General features: G+C 36.7%; 1 protein-coding gene across 1 annotated transcript in view; it reads left to right on the top strand.

The window, feature by feature from the left end:
- The window catches only part of LOC120539499 (rho-related BTB domain-containing protein 2-like), a 150,605-nt gene that overhangs the window by 33,283 nt on the left and 98,717 nt on the right, over positions 1-18,605 (top strand). The window contains exon 2 of the mRNA XM_039769609.1: positions 12,001-12,074. Coding sequence (XP_039625543.1) covers positions 12,046-12,074 — 29 coding nt within the window. The 5' untranslated portion in view covers positions 12,001-12,045. The remainder of the gene's footprint in view (positions 1-12,000; positions 12,075-18,605) is intronic.

Genomic DNA, 18,605 nt, shown 5'->3' with positions numbered 1-18,605 from the left:
TTTTGCATAAAAAGAATTCACAGATTTCTATTCTTATTTCTTGTCTTTAAAGCAGAATCTCCACTGTCACTCTACATTGCTTTCTGTTTTACACTTACATTCATCACTAAGCTGACCTTCAACATATTTAGGTGCCAGTTTATCATCCGGACATGTATTAAGTGCTGTAACAAGTGTTTCTTAACTTTCAGGTAGACTTCTAAACAGTAGTGCTGCAATATGAAAGACTTTTGTTTCCTCTCCTATGCCTCTCAGCCATTCTACCATTTCTAGAGTATACCTTATATAATCCTGCATATCCTGGTCTTTTTTTTTTTTTAATTTATTTTATTAATTTTATTAAAATCCATACATAGCAATCAAGTTTTTACAAAAAAAAGAATTATGTTAAGAACAGATCGATCCCCACCCCTGAGAGAGAGAGCAAGCCAAACGGTGTAAGATTTAAGGCTTGTAAACATACCTAAGTTAATAAATTCTCTGTGCTTTATAAACTTATTTTAAAATATTATTGATTAGATCCTGCCATGTTTTGAAAAAAGTCTGTACAGATCCTCTAACTGAGTATTTGATTTTTTCCAATTTCAAATAATATAACACATCGGTTTCAAACTGACTTAAAAGAGGAGAGTTTGGGTTCTTCCAGTTTATCAGAATAAGTCTGCGTGCCAACAGTGTAGTGAATGCAATCACAATTTGTTTGTCCTTCTCCACTTTAAGCCCCTCTGGAAGAACCCCAAACACAGCTGTTAATGGGTTAGGAGGGATTGTGAGTCCATTCTGAGTTTTTGATGTCATTTTATAGTCTTAACTGGAAGTGAAATAGTTTAGGTCTTAATTTCCTATTTCCCCAAGAGTTGTTGCCATGCAGCTTATTATTACGTTGATAGTTATAATTATAAAGATTAATAGGATAGATTAGGTATAGATGAGGCCCGCTCACTTTCTCTTCCCCCCTTATTTTGCCTCCCCAAGTGAGGCTAAAACCCACTTCACGCAGTCCCAGTCCTCTGACATACCCAGAGACAGAGCACATCCAAAGCACAACAAGCCCCCATGCAGTGGCGCTTTAGGGTTAAAAGATAGAGATATCTGTTACCAATATAGTCTTTAAAAAAAAAACAAAAAAAAAACAATTTTGCACTTAAGATATATATATAGTCTTCAGCAATTTTAGTACATTAAGATGATACCCCAGATAAAAAACCCGGTGATGGTGTTAAAGATGTGTCCAAAATAAGCATAACAAGTCTTAATGCAGTAATAGCAATAACAGTAAACCAAGGGTATGATATTGAACAGTCTCATTTAGGGTACACATGAAATAATTAGAAAAGAAAAAGAGAAAAAAAAAGGGAGGAAAAAGTAATTAAGCACAATAAAACATAAACATATAATGCCCTAGTAATACTAAGTAATAATAAAAATATATGAGAATATATGCTGATAAAAAACCCGTATTTTAAAATGAATAGATCAGACAGTAGATTATTAATCCTAGCATTATCATTTACCACCATGACTCACTATTATGTATCAGAATAGTCCCGGGATCAGCTTTCTTAATTCATTTTCTGCTCCTTCCTTGCTAGTGAAGACATAGAAATGACCTTGCCATTCCACTTTCAGTTTTGCCGGATACAGGAGGCTGTATTTGACACTGGCTTGCCGCTGTTTAATATTATAGAAGGCTGCGCGTTTAATAGCTGTTGCTGGAGAGAAGTCAGGAAGATACGAATGTGGTTATTTTCATATATAATATCTTCCTTGTTTCTGAGGAGTGCCATCACCTCTAGCTTAAATGATAATCGTTCAAAACGAACTATAAAAGATCTTGGTTGGGGTCTGACGGTGTTTGATCCGCGTACGCGGTAAGCCGCTGCTATCTCAGATTCTGCTTTAAAGTCGACCCCGATTATTTTAGAAAAAAGTTCAGCTGCGAATTTCACAGGGTTTGAACTTTCTCAATTCTCCGGCAGGCCTTCAATTCTGACATTATACCTTCTACTCCCATCTTCTAAAGCAGCCAGTCTGTCTCCAAGTTTTTCTCCGAGTTTTTTACATTCGGAACTGACATTTACTGCTCTTTCCTCGGCACTGGCAGCTAAATGTTCGGCCATTTCGATCCGATTCGTGAATGTCTCCTTAAGATGCTCCAATTGATCAGCAAGCGTGCTCGGTTTAATCGAGTTTTCCTGAATGCGCTCTTCAATTTTACCCAGCACCTGTCGAAGCTCAAGTTGTACCTCTTGACGCAGCCTTTCATTTGCCTGTTGGAATTCCTGTCGCAGCCATTCATTGGCCTGTTTCATCTCCTGTTTCAATTCCTTTTTCAGTCTCTCAAGTGCCTTTGCCGTTGCTTTCTCATTAGCCTTCTCGCTTTTCTTTATATCTTGCGTGAGCTCAGCGAGCAACACTTTCAATTCAGATAACTCAATTGTGCCTTCTTGTACCGTAGATGAAGCAGTCTTTCTATCAGCTTGGTCTAGAATAGCTTTTTAATTAAATAGAGTTTATTTCTGAGATTAGCTCTTTCATGCACCTTTTGTAATTCCTCTCACAATTCTTTACCGGTTTCATAGTTACATTTATGTGTAATCTGATCATCGTCTATGTAAAGGGAAATAGTGATCTGAGTTTTTTGATCATTTTCTATTCACTTATTTATGGGTGCTGCCAGTTTCGTTTCATTTAAACAATTCCATGTACCTTCTCTTATTAGCATCATCTTCATCTTAAACGTCCAAGTCTGGTGGTTCTGATTTGTCAGGTTTTCTACTGAAAGTGTTGTTTCTGCTGTAATCTTTATCTGTCGCTATATTTGGCACTTATTTACTGTAGAGAATGTGAGTGGGCCCATAGCATATTTGCATTTCTTTAAACAGTACAGAAAATAAATTGACACAGTCTTAATCATTTAGCTATATTTTGCTGTAGCCTACCATCCACAGCAGGACGAATAACAACAAAAAAGAAACAGTTGCACATTCCATCTTTTTCCAGCAAACAGCAACAATGCCCTGCCACCTAGTAACGGGATTAACAATAACTACTAAATTATATATATCAGGGACGTGTGGTCAGGGGTGGCAGAGCCTCACCTGTCATCATAAAAAGTTAAAAAACTAATAATGATAATATAAAATAAATTTGTCCACTGGTCTGTGCTATAAATTTGTTTTTTGTATGATTCCAATAATTGTGATAATTTTTGTAGTCAAAATCGCTGAATTTGCACATTTCTTGTTCAAACAGAGGAGAGAAACGCAAGGTGCAGCAGCGACGAGTTGAGCCTCACCTTGGACTGCGCTCTCCCTCACACATTGGGTTGATGCATGCAATTGGCACATGCGTGTTGCTGTCTCTCTTTATGTCGCCAATATAATGTTTGCAGACATGTTTATTATACAACCTGACTTTCCACAGTCTGGCTAAAATCTTTATTGAATGTGTGTGATACATCTAGTCTTGCAGATCAGACATAAAACCACAGTGAAAACGCACAAGGTGAGGCAGACAGAACCGTGCCACACTAAAAGGAGCGGGTGTGAGCCCAACAGGATTTTTGTTGCTGCTGTTGTTCTGCCAAGAGGCTCTAGGCGCCCAATAACTTAGCAATATCAGAAATTCAAGTGCACTGCAGCGGTCCGTTTATTTTTATTTTTTATTCCGACTGAGTGCCAAAATGGAAGCTTAAGACTTTTAAAACTAAAGGAAAATAAGGAGGACTTTTACAAGAAAGTGACAGAGATTTTCTTGGAGAAGGATAGGCACATGGACTTCATTTACAGATAAAGGTAAGGCCATAAATGGGTTTTCATTTTATAAAAAAAATGGGATCAGACTAAAAAAATAAACAATCCAATATTTAAAAACTAAATTTTGACCTTAAATAAAATATTCTTTTGTTTTTCTTGTTATCCTTTTGTTGAACAGTCGGTATTAAAATTGAATAAAGCATCAGAATTAAAAGCTTTTAAAACCAACTAAATATTTCAATTAAGGTCAAAATTGAAATCTGTTTTTTTGTATATCACTCAATACTTTCATTTGTATTGCATGAGTATGAATTGTGGAATTGCAACGGCAAATTTAGAACACTTGGAGGGTGCAGAGCAAATGCGCTCTCTCCGTGCTCTCTTGCTACTATAAATGTAACGTTCTTTCTTAGCCAAATATGTACCTTACCTATGTGTGTGTAAAGAATGCTGATGAGATATGAAACATAACCAGTAGTCAAGTGCATGCTGCCAACTGAATAGTGAATAAGCTACTCTTTTGGGTTCATATATTTGTAAATCTTACTCTGAAGGAGTCAGTGCCTCACCAGCCATGAACCTCACCGCACATCACTGATATATATTGTAGTTGTTGCATCAAATCAGTGTTAACTTACTCCAATAATATATACCTGATTTATATTTTCTTGCAAGTTTGACAATGACGTGAACCCCTGACCTCTGCCTTCTATATTAACAGTCCCCCTCTCTCCCTGTCACAATTATTTCAGTGTCACCATCCCCACTTCATTGAAGTCTGATTCACCTCCTTCAACTTCTCTTCCCCCAAGTCATTCCTCTTCACCCTGTCCACCTCTGTGCAGCAAGATGAGGTACAAACAATTTTCAGAAAAAAGAATATAAGGAAAGCAGCTGAGCCTGATGGATATCACCTCCATTATCAAGAAAACCAGGCTAAGATTGCTCTTCCTTCGCCAGCTTAAGCATATCAAGGTGTTTGTTGTTAAATTTTTACTCAGCCATCATAGAAAGTATTGTGACTTCCTCCATCACAGTTTGGTTTGCCTCTGCCTCATCTCTGTCTAAGACTTGGTTGGAGTGTGTAATTTGTTCAGCTGGTTGTTTTCTGTTCATCGCCAGAGCAAAAAATGGAGCTGAGAAGATACAGCCGATTCCATCCACCCCATCAGCCTTCTGTTCATTTAACTGCCATCACAGAAGAGGTACAGGTCTGTTGTGACCTGAACTACACACTATCTCTGCAACTTCTTTGATCAGATTATTTAGATCTTAAATAAACTTTCATAGGTTTACAGTGTATTCTTAACTGTTTTTTACAACACATAACTGGTAACTGTGCTGTTTTTCTTTTCGGTAATACTTCATTCTTGCTTAACTTGTACTGTTTCATATCTTTATCATTTTGTATAGTTTTTGTATTTTTTTGAAGGTACTATTGGAGTTTATTAATGTTTTCGTTCATTAAATTGTCTTGAGTTGGTAATATCTTCGAATCCACGTATTATACCTAACCAAAGTCAATTCTTTCACATGCTACCAATAAAACCGATAAAGTGATTCTGATTCCAACAATTTTCTGTAAAGTCAAACTAAAGTTAAGCCAGTACAGATAAGTATGGAGACCTTTAGTAAATCAACAGACAAACCACACTGCAGAAGAGAGAGTTCCTGATTGAATGTATGTATCGATGAGTACTTAAGATAAAGCTGCCTTCTTCCTCTTCAACTCAAGAGTTCACCCATTTATTGAATCTAGTCACCCATGGGGCATGCATACTGTATTTATCGTGACACTACAGCATAGTGGAGGAAGCAGATTAATTCAAATTTAAACATAAAAGGAAAATATAAAAGAATGGATTAGTACATTTTAAAGGAAATCAGCCAAAAGGATGAAAAAGCAAGCTTCACAGTGTGAGTACATAATGCATTATTTTTCCTTATATGTTGCTATTCTATTTTTGGATAGAAAAGTCAAACAGGATTATAGAATAAAAGCAGAAGCTCCTACAGTTTTCAGTGTTAGCTGATTGTACTGCTCTGCAACCTTTTAGCTTTGTTATTTCTGTCCCTGTTTGGCACTTCCGAAGGCTAATTGTTGAATTAATTAGAAACAATGACCATAAATGAAATGCTTTCAGCGCTTTTGTTTCTGGTTTTGAGTGATGGCTTTAAATATTTCAAAGTACTTAACTGCAGATAATGTTTCTAAAACACTGCATCAAAAATTCAATATGTCAATGTATCAGTATGTACACATGATTTGCTAGTCTAAAGTAGTCAGTGGAAGGACAGATTTAATTTTTGCACAAACATCGTTGATTGCCAAAATAATTCTGCTTTATTATAGGTCCTTTTTTAATATAAACAAAAAGATTATAACATTGGCCTTTTGAATCTGAAGATAGCACTAGTGAAAAAGACCAGATAGTAAGTGACATGTTGGATCCAAGAATTTGCATAAGAAAGTTATCAATTCATCTTTTTAATACATAGCATTTTTCTGAATGAGGTAGCTTTTTGATATATAATCAAACTTTTTTATCAATTTTTTTTGACAGACTTAAAGAGACCAAATATTTTAATAATGATAAAATAACAACTCTATGACCAGTGTTCAGTCCAAATCCCCAAACCCAAACCAGCCCTACAAAGATGAGAAATCTAAAAAAATACAACAAAAGAGTGTAACTGCACCATCTCCATTAAGAAAAAGTTAAGAGACAAGATGGTTTCGAAAACCACAACTAACTTTATCACATCACACCATTTATCTGTCTCGGCATCAGAAGCCCCATTGATACTCACCATTAAGAATCAAATTGAAAAAAGAAGATTTCCAAGTAGAGAGAAAGGCAACGTGAATATTTTGTAGTATCTTTTGCAGTAATTGTCTATAAGTTAAAAAGCTACTGCTGGATACCAGAAAGATGAAGGTAAGAAAGAGCTAGTTGTAAAAGATGAGAAGAAGTAAAGGAATATCAGTAGACAGAATGGATACAGTAAAATAAATCACACCAGACCACAACTAAAACAGTTTCAGGTAATCCATAAACATGTGTGTTAATGTGTCTGGTGTGTTTAAAAAACAACGTTGACAGTTTGGGACAGAAGTCAATCCCCGGTTATGTAATTTACATGTGGTGGAATAAAATCAGTGAGCAAACTTGAACTGGATCTGTTAATAATTTGGATTTCCCTACACCAGAGAGATGACTTTAATAACTGAACACGATGAATAAGGAGAGATAGAGTGGAGGTCCCGTTGTCAAACTATTTTAGATGGTTATGGTCAATAAGATGCCTCACATAGTACTGAATATAAAGGTGACACAGGTTTCCAACAAGGGAATAGCATGAGGAAGAATTTATGCAAATTGGTAAGATATACGAGCAGATGAAAGTGGAATCCTGCATGTTTTAAAAAAACGATTAAAGGGAAAGATAAAAGAAAGAAGGAAGAATAGAGGAGAAAGATTTCAGTGACTGGAATGTTCAAATGGCTAAGTTGTTAAATACAGATTATTATATATCTTGCATATACCAGGGCTAGAAAACAATGGGACTACCACTAATATGCAGGGTAAGGTTTAGGAACATAGGGGTAAAAGTAGGCCATGTTAGGGACAAATGGACTTATTTTGACAGTTTAATATCTGGCTCATGGAAAAGGGATTCCAAATTCTATAATTATATAAATATGAAGGTATAATGTTGGATTCAACAAGATTATTGTCCATCACTCTTCCACCTCAACTTATATGCAAAACAAATCACACACAGCAAAATCGCTAATGTTCAATTAACTCTTACAGTGTCAAACTAAGAGTGAAACATAGCTACATTGCATTGAAAATCAGTTAAATTATCGAAATATTTATCTGTATACCTTAAAGTAGTAATACAGACAGAGGCCCCATATCTGTTCTTGTTCTACTAGACGTGAGTGCAGCATTTGACACCAAAGACCACAGTATTCTAATAAATTGCCTTAGCCAATATGTGGGCCTCGTGTCTTAAATTGGCTTTAATCTTCTTTGACAGGTAATAAATTCTTTGTTATTTGTGGTAATTGTAGATCAAAGATCCCTGATGTTTTACGTGGCATATCGCAAGAATTTATTCTGGGCTGTTATTTTGAATCTAAATGCTCCTAAAATACCAGATTATTTCAAAACACAAGGTGAGCCATCACAGCAATAGATAGATAGATAGATAGATAGATAGATAGATAGATAGATAGATAGATAGATAGATAGATAGATAGATAGATAGATAGATAGATAGATAGATACTTTATTAATCCCAAGGGGAAATTCACATAATCCAGCAGCAGTATACTGATACAAAAGAAACAATATTAAATTAAATAGTAATAAAAATGAAAAAAATAAAAATAAAAAGCAGACAATAACTTTGAGTAATGTTAGCATTTACTCCCCCGGATGGAATTGAAGAGTCGCATAGTGTCAGTATGGCAAGACAGTGACAAATGTCTGTCACTGAAGCTACTCCTCTGCCTGGAAATGACACTGTTCAGTGGATGCAGTGGATTCTTCATGATTGACAGGAGTTTGCCTAATGCCCGTTGCTCTGCCACAGATGTTAAACTGTCAAACTTTAATCCTACAATAGAGCCTGCCTTCTTAACAAGTTTGTCCAGGCGTGAGGCGTCCTTCATCTTTATGCTGCCACCCCAGCACACCACCGCGTAGAAGAGGGCACTCGCCACAACCGTCTGGTAGAACATCTGCAGCATCTTACTGCAGATGTTGAAGGATGCCAACCTTCTCAGAAAGTATAGTCTGCTCTGACCTTTCTTACATAGAGCATCAGTATTGGCAGTCCAGTCCAATTTATCATCCAGTAGCACTCCCAAGTATTTATAGGTCTGCACCCTCTGCACACAGTCACCTCTGATGATCACAGGGTCCATGAGGGGCCTGGGCCTCCTAAAATCCACCACCAGTTCCTTGGTTTTACTGGTGTTAAGATGTAAGTGGTTTGAGTCGCACCATTTAACAAAGTCTTTGATTAGTTTCCTGTACTCCTCCTCCTGCCCACACCTGATGCAGCCCACAATAGCAGTGTCATCAGCATAGATTGAACAGGACTGGAGAAAGTACAGTCCCCTGCGGCGCCCCTGTATTGCTGCACACGATGTCAGACCTGCAGTTCCCAAGACGCACATATTGAGGTCTGTCTGTAAGATAGTCCACAATCCATGCCACCAGGTGTGAGTCTACTCCCATCTCAGTCAGCTTGTCTCTAAGGAGCAGAGGTTGGATGGTGTTGAAGGCGCTAGAGAAGTCCAAAAACATAATTCTTACAGCACCACTGCCTCTGTCCAGGTGGGAGAGGGTGACTCCCCCGGTGACTTGCAGCTTTGCCTGTCTATAGCAGTTGAAAACCCTAATGCTCTTGGCTTTCTGACCCAATGTCCGTCTTGTATTTCTATCTCTGAGTAGTAATTTCCTTAAGCTAAATAGGGAAAAATCTGAAATCTTAGACATTAGCAAGAATTAAAATAATGACAGTGTTAGAATTAAGCATTAAAAGTCAAGGCAAACCTAAAGAATTTAGGTGTAATCCTGAACTGTGACCTAAATGACTGCATTTTTCCATTTAAGGAACATTGCTAAAGTTAGACCTCTTATACCACCGCAAGATGATGAGAAATGAATTCACATTTCTGTTTTAGTTGACTAGATTACTCAAATGCACTCCTAACTAGTTAAGTTAGTTAAGCAGTTAGTTCAGAATGCAGCAGCAAGAATCTCAACCAGAAAAAGAAAATCTGAGCACATCTCACCAGTTTTAGCATTGTTACATTGGTTACTTGGGCCCTTTAGAGTATTACTAAAGGTATATAAAGGCTTTTAATAAACTTGCTCCTTACTATATTTTGGAGTGCCTGTCCCCCTACACTCCAAGTCGTAACCTTAGATCTTCTAGTAACAGTCTACTTATGATTCCAAGGGCTAAGCATAAAAGAAGTGGTAAGGTGGTGGTTCACTGTTATACAAAAAAGATCTGGAATATGTTACAAATGGAGATTCACTAGGCTAACAAGGAGGGTCATTTACAAAAAACTCCTAAAAAAACAACTTTATAAATTTGACATTTTTATAGCTAAACTTTAGTTCTAACTTTAATAAACTAGATATGTACTGTCACACACATGCACATAGGGGACAGTTTAAGGGCTCAGATAATTGAATTTTCATGCCAGAAAGCCAGAGGGCACTGTTAACTGATTCCTTTTCTCCTCCTCTCGCTGCGAACAGAAGATTGACGAGCATGACTTCTCTGACATCACCAACTGCCTGGACCCACCTCTTCTTGCCAGGATCTTTTAAGACCAGAAGCTCCACCATCTTAAACAGTCTCACTTTGACGCATGTCTTTCTTTTGCCTTTTTCAATGTGTTTCAACCAGTGTTTTATTTGTAATGTACAGGGTCTGCCTGAGGGGGTCCCAGAGATTCCTAATCTCTTTTGTCTCATATTACAGTATACAATTATCATACTCTTCGATGAATTTGCAAACTTTACTAATCTTTACTTTTCTCTGTTTTCGTTTTGCGTTCTTCTATGGTGATGTTCTGTACCACCCCAACCTGATCAAACTCCTGTGCAGATGCCTTTGACATTTTAATAAAAGGGGATGCCCCAGCCTGTCCCAAGACCCACTTTGTTGAATCCTCTAAGACCAAGCCTAAAAAAAAAACAATAAAGAACTACTTAAGAACATTTATGTTAGGTAGAATACCTAGTGGGGACTTGCTGGTCTGTTGGCCTTGGAATCCATCCACATTTTGTAAAAAAACAATTATATATTTTAGGATTATACTTCTTTTATACAGTATCCATTTTATGTAAGTGTGCATTATTTATTTAAGCTATACTATTTATTCATTACTTTTGCTATCAAGTTTTAAGTTGATTTTTTTTGCTTGTAACCTTTTCTTTGACATTTTGTAAAGCACTATATCCTTTGTTTTAGAAATAGATGCTGTCATTGTTGTTGTCTGTGACTATAAAAAGTAACCCCCTCCTCTTAATCATAATGAATTTGATTGATATTTATTGCTTTAATATTGTAGTGTCAAAGTGAAATGTAATTCAAAATATTAAAAAATAAAAATAAAGGGTTGCATACAGTAGGTATTTTCTCTATTGGATGAATGTTCATTAAATTTAATCTTGACAAAAATTACAGTTTTAATTGCTTTAGTAGAATTAAATATTTAGACACTGCATTCTTCCTACATTGCCAGGGATGTGCAGGTTAGGTAATGTGCAGTTCTGAATATGGCCTCTGTGTGAGTGTACTGTATGTGTGTAGGTGAGTAGGCTTTGTGATGGACTGGCATGTAGTCCAGTGGTGGTTCCTGCCTTACATCAGATACTGTTGAGATTCTAACACCACCTTCGACCTAGAATTTGACTATGCAGGTCAGACAACGTTATGTTATGTTATGTTATAAAATACTCCTGTCCTTTTCTTAAGAGAACTCTATGGAGAGAGAGATTTTGAAGAATAGTCATTTTCATTTCTGTTTAAATATATTTTCAGCTGAAATACAGTGCCAACTTTGGCAAGGCAACTGCAGAGCCTGAACTTTTTTGTTTGTATACCCACTTTTGTATAGAATTGTCCTTCTAAAATATTTTTCTCAGAAATTTCAAATTCTTGCACGTTGTGGTAGGCTATCCTTTAAGATGTTGCTAGACTCTGCTCTCTCTATCCATTTTTGTCCACAAATCTTCCAATGCCTTCATTGCAGTGTATTGTGGTATTATGTGGAGATGTCTCCACCCCAAAATGGGATTTACAAAAAGAAGACGGAAGATGCTGCTGTTGACCTTTAATCTGTTTCTGTGTTCATTGTATAGCAATGCACAGCATGTCAGCATTCCATGTCACTTGTAGTTTTTGTAAACTGAAATACTTAGCAGTAATATCCCCAAAACATTGAAGTTTAAAGAATGAAGTAAGACCCAGGAAATATGATGAATGGATAATAATAAGAAGCAATACTGTATTGTTATTATTAAAATAAATGGAGAGAAATTAAAAACTTCATCACTAATAGTTAGCTGTCACTTGAGTGGATGCTGCTTCCTGTCTACTCCTTATTTAATCAGTGTATGTCAGACCTATATACTGAACGAGTTTTCTGATATTTAACTTTAATCTGACTTAATTAATTAATTAATTTTATTTGTTGTTACAGAAATCAGACTGTACTTGTTTACTGAACTATTTCTTGGTCTGAAATATGGAGCAGAACATTAAAGATTTTTACAGGTAAGTCAGGAAAAGTAGTGGCCTTGAACAGAACAGAATTTCATCCATTCTTGTTTAACTTCATTTACTGTACACTTCTTAGAAAGAAAGAAAGAAAGAAAGAAAGAAAGAAAGAAAGAAAGAAAGAAAGAAAGAAAGAAAGAAAGAAAGAAAGAAAGAAAGAAAGAAAGAAAGAAATGGCTGCAGTATTTTATATGAAATGAAAGGGTACAAAATGAACCTGTGCTTATAAAGAAAGTTGCCAAATCATCAGAGAACAGGAGCAAGCTTCATTTAAAAATAATGAGTGAGATTTAAGCCAGATCAACCACATAATAACAGAAGGAATTTTACAAATGACAATGCAAAATTCAGTCCCTAAAGTTCATTTTGAAAGCTGGTCTCATATCTCTTCTATTTTCCCAAAACTCTTAGCGCATCTGTCTAGATCAGCCCTTTCTGTAAGAAAGCATTCCCTGGCCTCCTTTCTATGTGCATCTTCCTTAAAGTTCCATTTTCAATGGTTTCCTCAAGTATGGAATTTACTATTTAGGTGACAGCCTTGTGATGGATCAATTTTATCGATAATGTTAAGTATCACCAATACCTGGGACCTCATGCATAACGGCATGTGTAGAATTCACACTAAAACATGGCGTATGGACAAAAGTGGAAATGTGCGTACGCCAACTTCCACATTCTTCCGCTACATAAATCCCGGTCTGCGTGAAATGTAACGCACGTGCACGCGCCTTTCACCCCTCCCAGACTCCTCCTAGAATCCCTCTTTGAATATGCAAATCAATATAAATAGCCCCTTATGTTTTGCGTTCTATGAAAAGACAATGGCAAAAGCACAGGGGAAAAAGAAGAAATTCAGCAAATACCAAGTGGAGGCGAGGAAAAATATACTATTTGTTGGTTTAAGCAGTGATATAAACAACAAAAAGAAGCTGATCGAGTAACAGAGTCGTGGAAAAACTCAAAGTTCAAATTCAGAAAGTCGCAAAGTGCCGAAATAAATAAGAAGCGGACAGATATCAAAGTCACCTCGAGTCATAGCCCACTGCCTCAGTGTCATATGGAAGCTTATTAGGATACAGAGAAAAACAAAATGGGGAAAGAATTGAAAAAAATGTTGACATGTCAACTTTAATCTCGAAATTTCCACTTTAATCACGTACTTTATTTTGTCATTAAAGTATAACGTCATAAACTTCATCTTAAAATCATTTAATTTAGTAGTTGCTCAGTTTCCATCGATGAAATAATTTACTGCAGCAGTACTGTCTCTTTCAAACATACTAAGCTCCAATTCCTGTCCTTTCTTTCTTTCTCCAAGTCTCACACGATCAGCTCTGTATTAGATGCCAAGCCATCTGTAAGCTTAGAACGCTGTTTCTTCAAAACTTTTATGAAACATTTAAATATCTTCGTAGTACATGTTTAATTATTCCATCCATCTATCCATCCAGGGTCGCGCCAATCCCAAAAAGCATACAGGCAGTAACAATCCCTGATTGGACTCCAGCTCATCACTGCCGCTGTCCACCGTGTCCTCACATGTTTAGTTATTAACAATATACATTATTTTAATGAAGTTTAAAACTTATCTGTATAATGTAATAAACATGTTTTAATGCATTTCATCTTAAAAATGATGTCAAGAGCTGAAAGGGGATAGCATTTCGAAATCTAAATCGACTTAGAAGCCAGTCATCTTCTTATGTAAATGCGTGCTTTATAAAGTAACTCAGGTTGTGCAATATTATAACTGTAGTGCAAGTTTACAGTGAGGTGATTGTATTTATAAGTACAAACAGAGAGGTCAGTTCTGCGCTATATGCAATCTTCAGATTCAAATGTTAACAGTTCCCACACACCCAAGGACCATCTTTTCTACATTTACAACATTATATAGTTCTTGTCTACATTTTGTTATTTCTTACTAAAACATGAAAAACTTTTCTGTTTTAACAATGTGTTTACACAAATTGTTGTAGACACAAAACAAACATCAAATTATTTCCCCTTACAATTCTGGGTAGCTCACTCCCAGATAATCAAACAAGGCAGGAACTGGGAGAACTTCTTGCCCATTCTGAGGCAGTGGGACGGGGGTGGTATAGCAGGCTGCTTGCTGCTTGGGCTTATCGACACATTTAGAAGACAAAAGATGCTGACAGAGAGGTGCAAAGGGATTTAAGGTGGGCTGGATTTACGAGTTTTTTTGTTGGCTCTGGTAATTCTAGTGTTAAAGTGAATTTACCAAGTGTCAGACAAGATTTGCATTTTGTTCATATTTTCTTGAATTGTTCTTGCTGATTCCCTAGTATAACTCTCATAACAGAATAGATCATTAGACACACAGTACACAGAATAAAAAGCTATTCTTACTTATGCTTTACACACTGAGGAAGGTGGTTTCATGAATATAATATTTTAACAAGGGAGGTAGTATCACTAATATAATGTTTTGACTAAGAAGGTTTCATGAGAAGCACAAACTTGTAACATCACATGACTAAAATGCATGAAACCTAAAACAATAAGTCATAAAAATGTGATTGAGGATGAGGAAGTGACATCATGAATACAATACTGTAACAAAGAGGGTTATATCAAGGGTATAGACATTGTAATATCAGATGACTAACATGCTGGTATCACAACATTGTCTATTATTTGGGACGGCTTAGCTGGATTTGTATTTGTATTTGACCTTTCCCAGTGTTAATTATACTCAATAACTTTAAAGTCTTACCATCCTTTCTTTTGATTTCCCTTCAGCTGTGGTCTTCTGAAATAAAGATGGAGTGATTCCTTTTAGAACAATGTAATAAAGTAGTTAAATAGTTTTTTTTTTTAATTTGTAGCCTTACCTCCATACTGTGTCTCTTTGAGCTCTGAACAATCATATGTACAGTGTAACATGGCCGAGATCAGACAGTGCTTGGCAGGCTGAAAGTTAGGGTTCCAGATCACCTTGTTTAATATTAACAGAAATACAGACTCACAGTGGCAAAACGAAAACAAAACATGGCTCTGATTAGCCTTGCTTTCTTAAGTGGTGTTGTGGCTTGGGATTTACAATACAATACAACACAATACAACTCTGAGGCTAAGGATCTGCACTGGCAATCAGAAGGTGGCCAATTCAAATCCCATAAATGCGAAAAAGGGACTCTGCTCTGTTGGGCCCTTGAGCAAGGCCCTTAACCTGCAATTGCTGAGCGCTTTGAGTAGTGAGAAAAGTGCTATATAAATGTAAAGAATTATTATTAACTTTGTTTGTGCATAGTATAGATTATACTAATTACTAAATACAGATCTGATTCACATAAGAATACAGAATTTGCTTATTTGCATGTGATGTGCCTGGAGTTGTATAGGGTAAATAATGCAATATATTGTTATTTGGAATAAATGCATTTCATGTGTGTTCTGTGTCTACAGAGATCTGGGTAAGTGTAGGATGAAAGGAAATGCGAGGCAAGAAATGCTGAACACATAACCTGAAGCAAAACATGTCTCCATATTATACTAATAATGATGTGAAGTGTATGATGTGTGAAGACTTTAGTCCTAATATCAAATAAACACGTGTTAATTAACTGATAAGCTATGGCCAGTTGACAATGGTGGTAGTGGGCTGGCACCCTGCCCAGGGTTTGTTCCTGCCTTGCGCCCTCTTTTGGCTGGGATTGGCTCCAGCAGTTCCCTGTGACCCTGTGTTAGGATATAATGGGTTGGAGAATGACTGACTGACATTTGTCAATGGTGAAGATTAAAACTGTAAAGGAGAAAGTCAAAAATAAAGTCACAGTCCAGGAGACATCGGACAACCAGCTGCCTACTCACTCCTACAGTGGAGTATCTGCTGGTCTGATGATTCCAATGCTCCTATATCTGAGATGACTTTTCCATATACAGGAAAGCAGCCTGGCAGTAAAGCAGTGGCATCAAGTGCCACCTCCAGATACCAAGAAGAGAAACACAATAGAGGGGTTTAGTAATGGTTTGTGAATATTGTGATACTTATATTTCTGTGCAAATGACCAATAAACAGAAATGTAGTACTGTATGTGCAGCTAATCAGCAGCTCTTGCCAGGGTATGCTAAACTGAGGTACTTAGTCTTCAGCCTGGACTTAAAGCTGAGAATGATGGAGCGTCTCTTATATTAGCAGGCAGATCATTCCACAGCTTTGAGGCCTTATAATTAAAAATTTGACTTCTCATTCTTATTTTATTCATGCTTGGAATGTTTGGTGGGACAGCATCTTGAGATCGCAATGTGTACCCTGGTTTGTAAGTAATGATAAGCTCAGATAAGTAAGCAGGATTTTGGCCAATTAAGTTAAAGTGTGGATTTTGAGATTAGCCCTAAGCTTAATTAGGAGCCACTGTAAGAACCTGAGAACTGGAGTTATGTGTTCAATTTAGATTCTCTGTCCCCCTATTTCACTGGTCAACATCCAATGCCAAGTTTCCTAGTTGTGTGGCTTTTATACTGCCAGTGCCAGAGGGGACGGAGATAGGTGTGTTCTTTTGGTGGTCCTTCATGTTACTGAAGAAAGAGATGATACCATTAGTGTCAGCACCCCCTCTTGTCCTGAGGGGGAACCACTTACCTTGCCAAAGCCACAAAGGTGGTCCCCAGTTACACATGCATGACAACAGTTAACACTGCTGCCTAATAGATGACATATGACTAGATTTAAATCCCATGTACAGTTACTGCCTGCATGGAGTATGCATGTCCTTACCATGTTTGCATTTTTTGGCTGTTTTGTTCTCCTCAGTATATTTTCTCCTAAATCCCAAACTTGTATGTGACAGATGAATTGATGAATCTAAATTGACCCTGTGTGATTTTATAAGTATTCCCAATAATGAACAGGTGTCTGATGGGTTGGTTTCCATCTCTCTGCAACCAACAATTGGAGGGAAATTGTATGTTATGCTACAGTAATGGATCTATGGCCACATTAAGGTAGGGAAATATCACTGTTGTTTTAGGACTAGAGAAACAAGACAAGAAAAAGAAGAAATGGTAATGTAACTTATTCAGATCTTTTAAGTTTTGCCTGCTCGATTTTAAAGTCATAGTGAACACACCATAGTGGTTCACAAGCAGTTGACAGTACATTTCAGGCCACAAATACTTTTGAGAGGAAACAAGGATATGGAGCCACCATGAGTTATTAATAGGTGAAACAGGGTTAATCTTTATTTAGAGTTTGAGCACTTGAGCGTTAATTGGTTACATTTTAGTGCTGTGTGCACCTTTACATGCTACTAATCAGTCTCCCATTTTGGTTTTGCCTGAAAAGTATTTGAAGTATTACTCATGTCCACCATTATTAGAGTATTAGTCAGACTTTCCCTCACATGAGGGTTACCAATATACTTACCTGCACTCCATAATCCTCGTCACAGTCTGGAGTTCTAAATTCCAAACTAGTGTTGCCTTCTTTTTTCTGAGATAGTTATTGATCCTTCAGAGCATACCTCTTATGAGTTTATGGTCATGTTTGTGGAACTTCTCTACATTTTTGCCAGATCTTAACAACTGATCTTGTGAAATTACCCACAATTATCTGCTCAGGTGCCTTTAGGAATTTGGCTGTAGGAGTACCATATGACTATTTACGTCAGCTTCTCTCATGCTTTCAGGTTTCAAATTTCTAATACTACTTGTTAATGTATAATTAGGAAAGACTGAAAACTGAAATTCTTTTGAACCATTCCAGGTTAAACAATGATGCAGCAATGCTGGGCCTCATTCATAATTGGACCACACATTCAGTTTCAGGCTGTTGTGCCTCTGATGAAGGTTCTTTCCATGAATAAAAAATCAGAATAGGACAGAAAAGTAATTATATGAAAAGATCAAAGTCCATTTTTGAAGATGCATCAGCTCTTAAATGTCATCTGAGCATGATGTAAGAATGTGCCTAGACTCCAATGCTTTTCTTTCATTAAAACCTTTGAATTCATTAGGAAATAAATATACAGAAATATTATTTCCTTATATTGTCAGACAGGTCAAACATTAAAAAGGCTGGGAAGATTCTTGAGTTTGGGAATTCTGATGTGCTGCCTAAAATGTTCAGCTAGTCTCCTACCAGTTTTATCAATCTAAATAAATAGATGTAAATTTTCAAACAGAACTTAGGCGACTACAGTTTTTGGACAACGTTTTTGTCTCCTGTTGCAGTGAGCATTCAGCAAGGATGCAAAAGGAGTAGTTTTTCCATATTTTTTATTTGAAAAATTCTCTTTACCAAGATTCAGGAACATGAGCTGTTCTCTTTTGAGTTAAAAATTTTCATCACACCATGACTCTCCTCTTCTTTCAAATAATGGCCGATTTTCAGTAACCCCCCTCTTAAACTAATTGGCAGTATGTGTAAGAGCACACAGCATGATATACTGGTTGGTGATTCTGACAGGAAGGATATTTCAGAAGAGGCGGTAAAAGGGATGAAAAAGAAGTCTCAGCTATATAGCTTGTCAGCTTCAACCATTTTCAGGTATGAAGGGATAA

The sequence above is a fragment of the Polypterus senegalus genome, chromosome 11 (genome assembly GCF_016835505.1).
Source record: "Polypterus senegalus isolate Bchr_013 chromosome 11, ASM1683550v1, whole genome shotgun sequence".
Lineage (NCBI taxonomy): Eukaryota > Metazoa > Chordata > Cladistia > Polypteriformes > Polypteridae > Polypterus > Polypterus senegalus.
The sequence above is the reverse complement of the archived record's forward strand: the minus strand, read 5'-3'. Positions and strand labels throughout refer to the sequence as shown.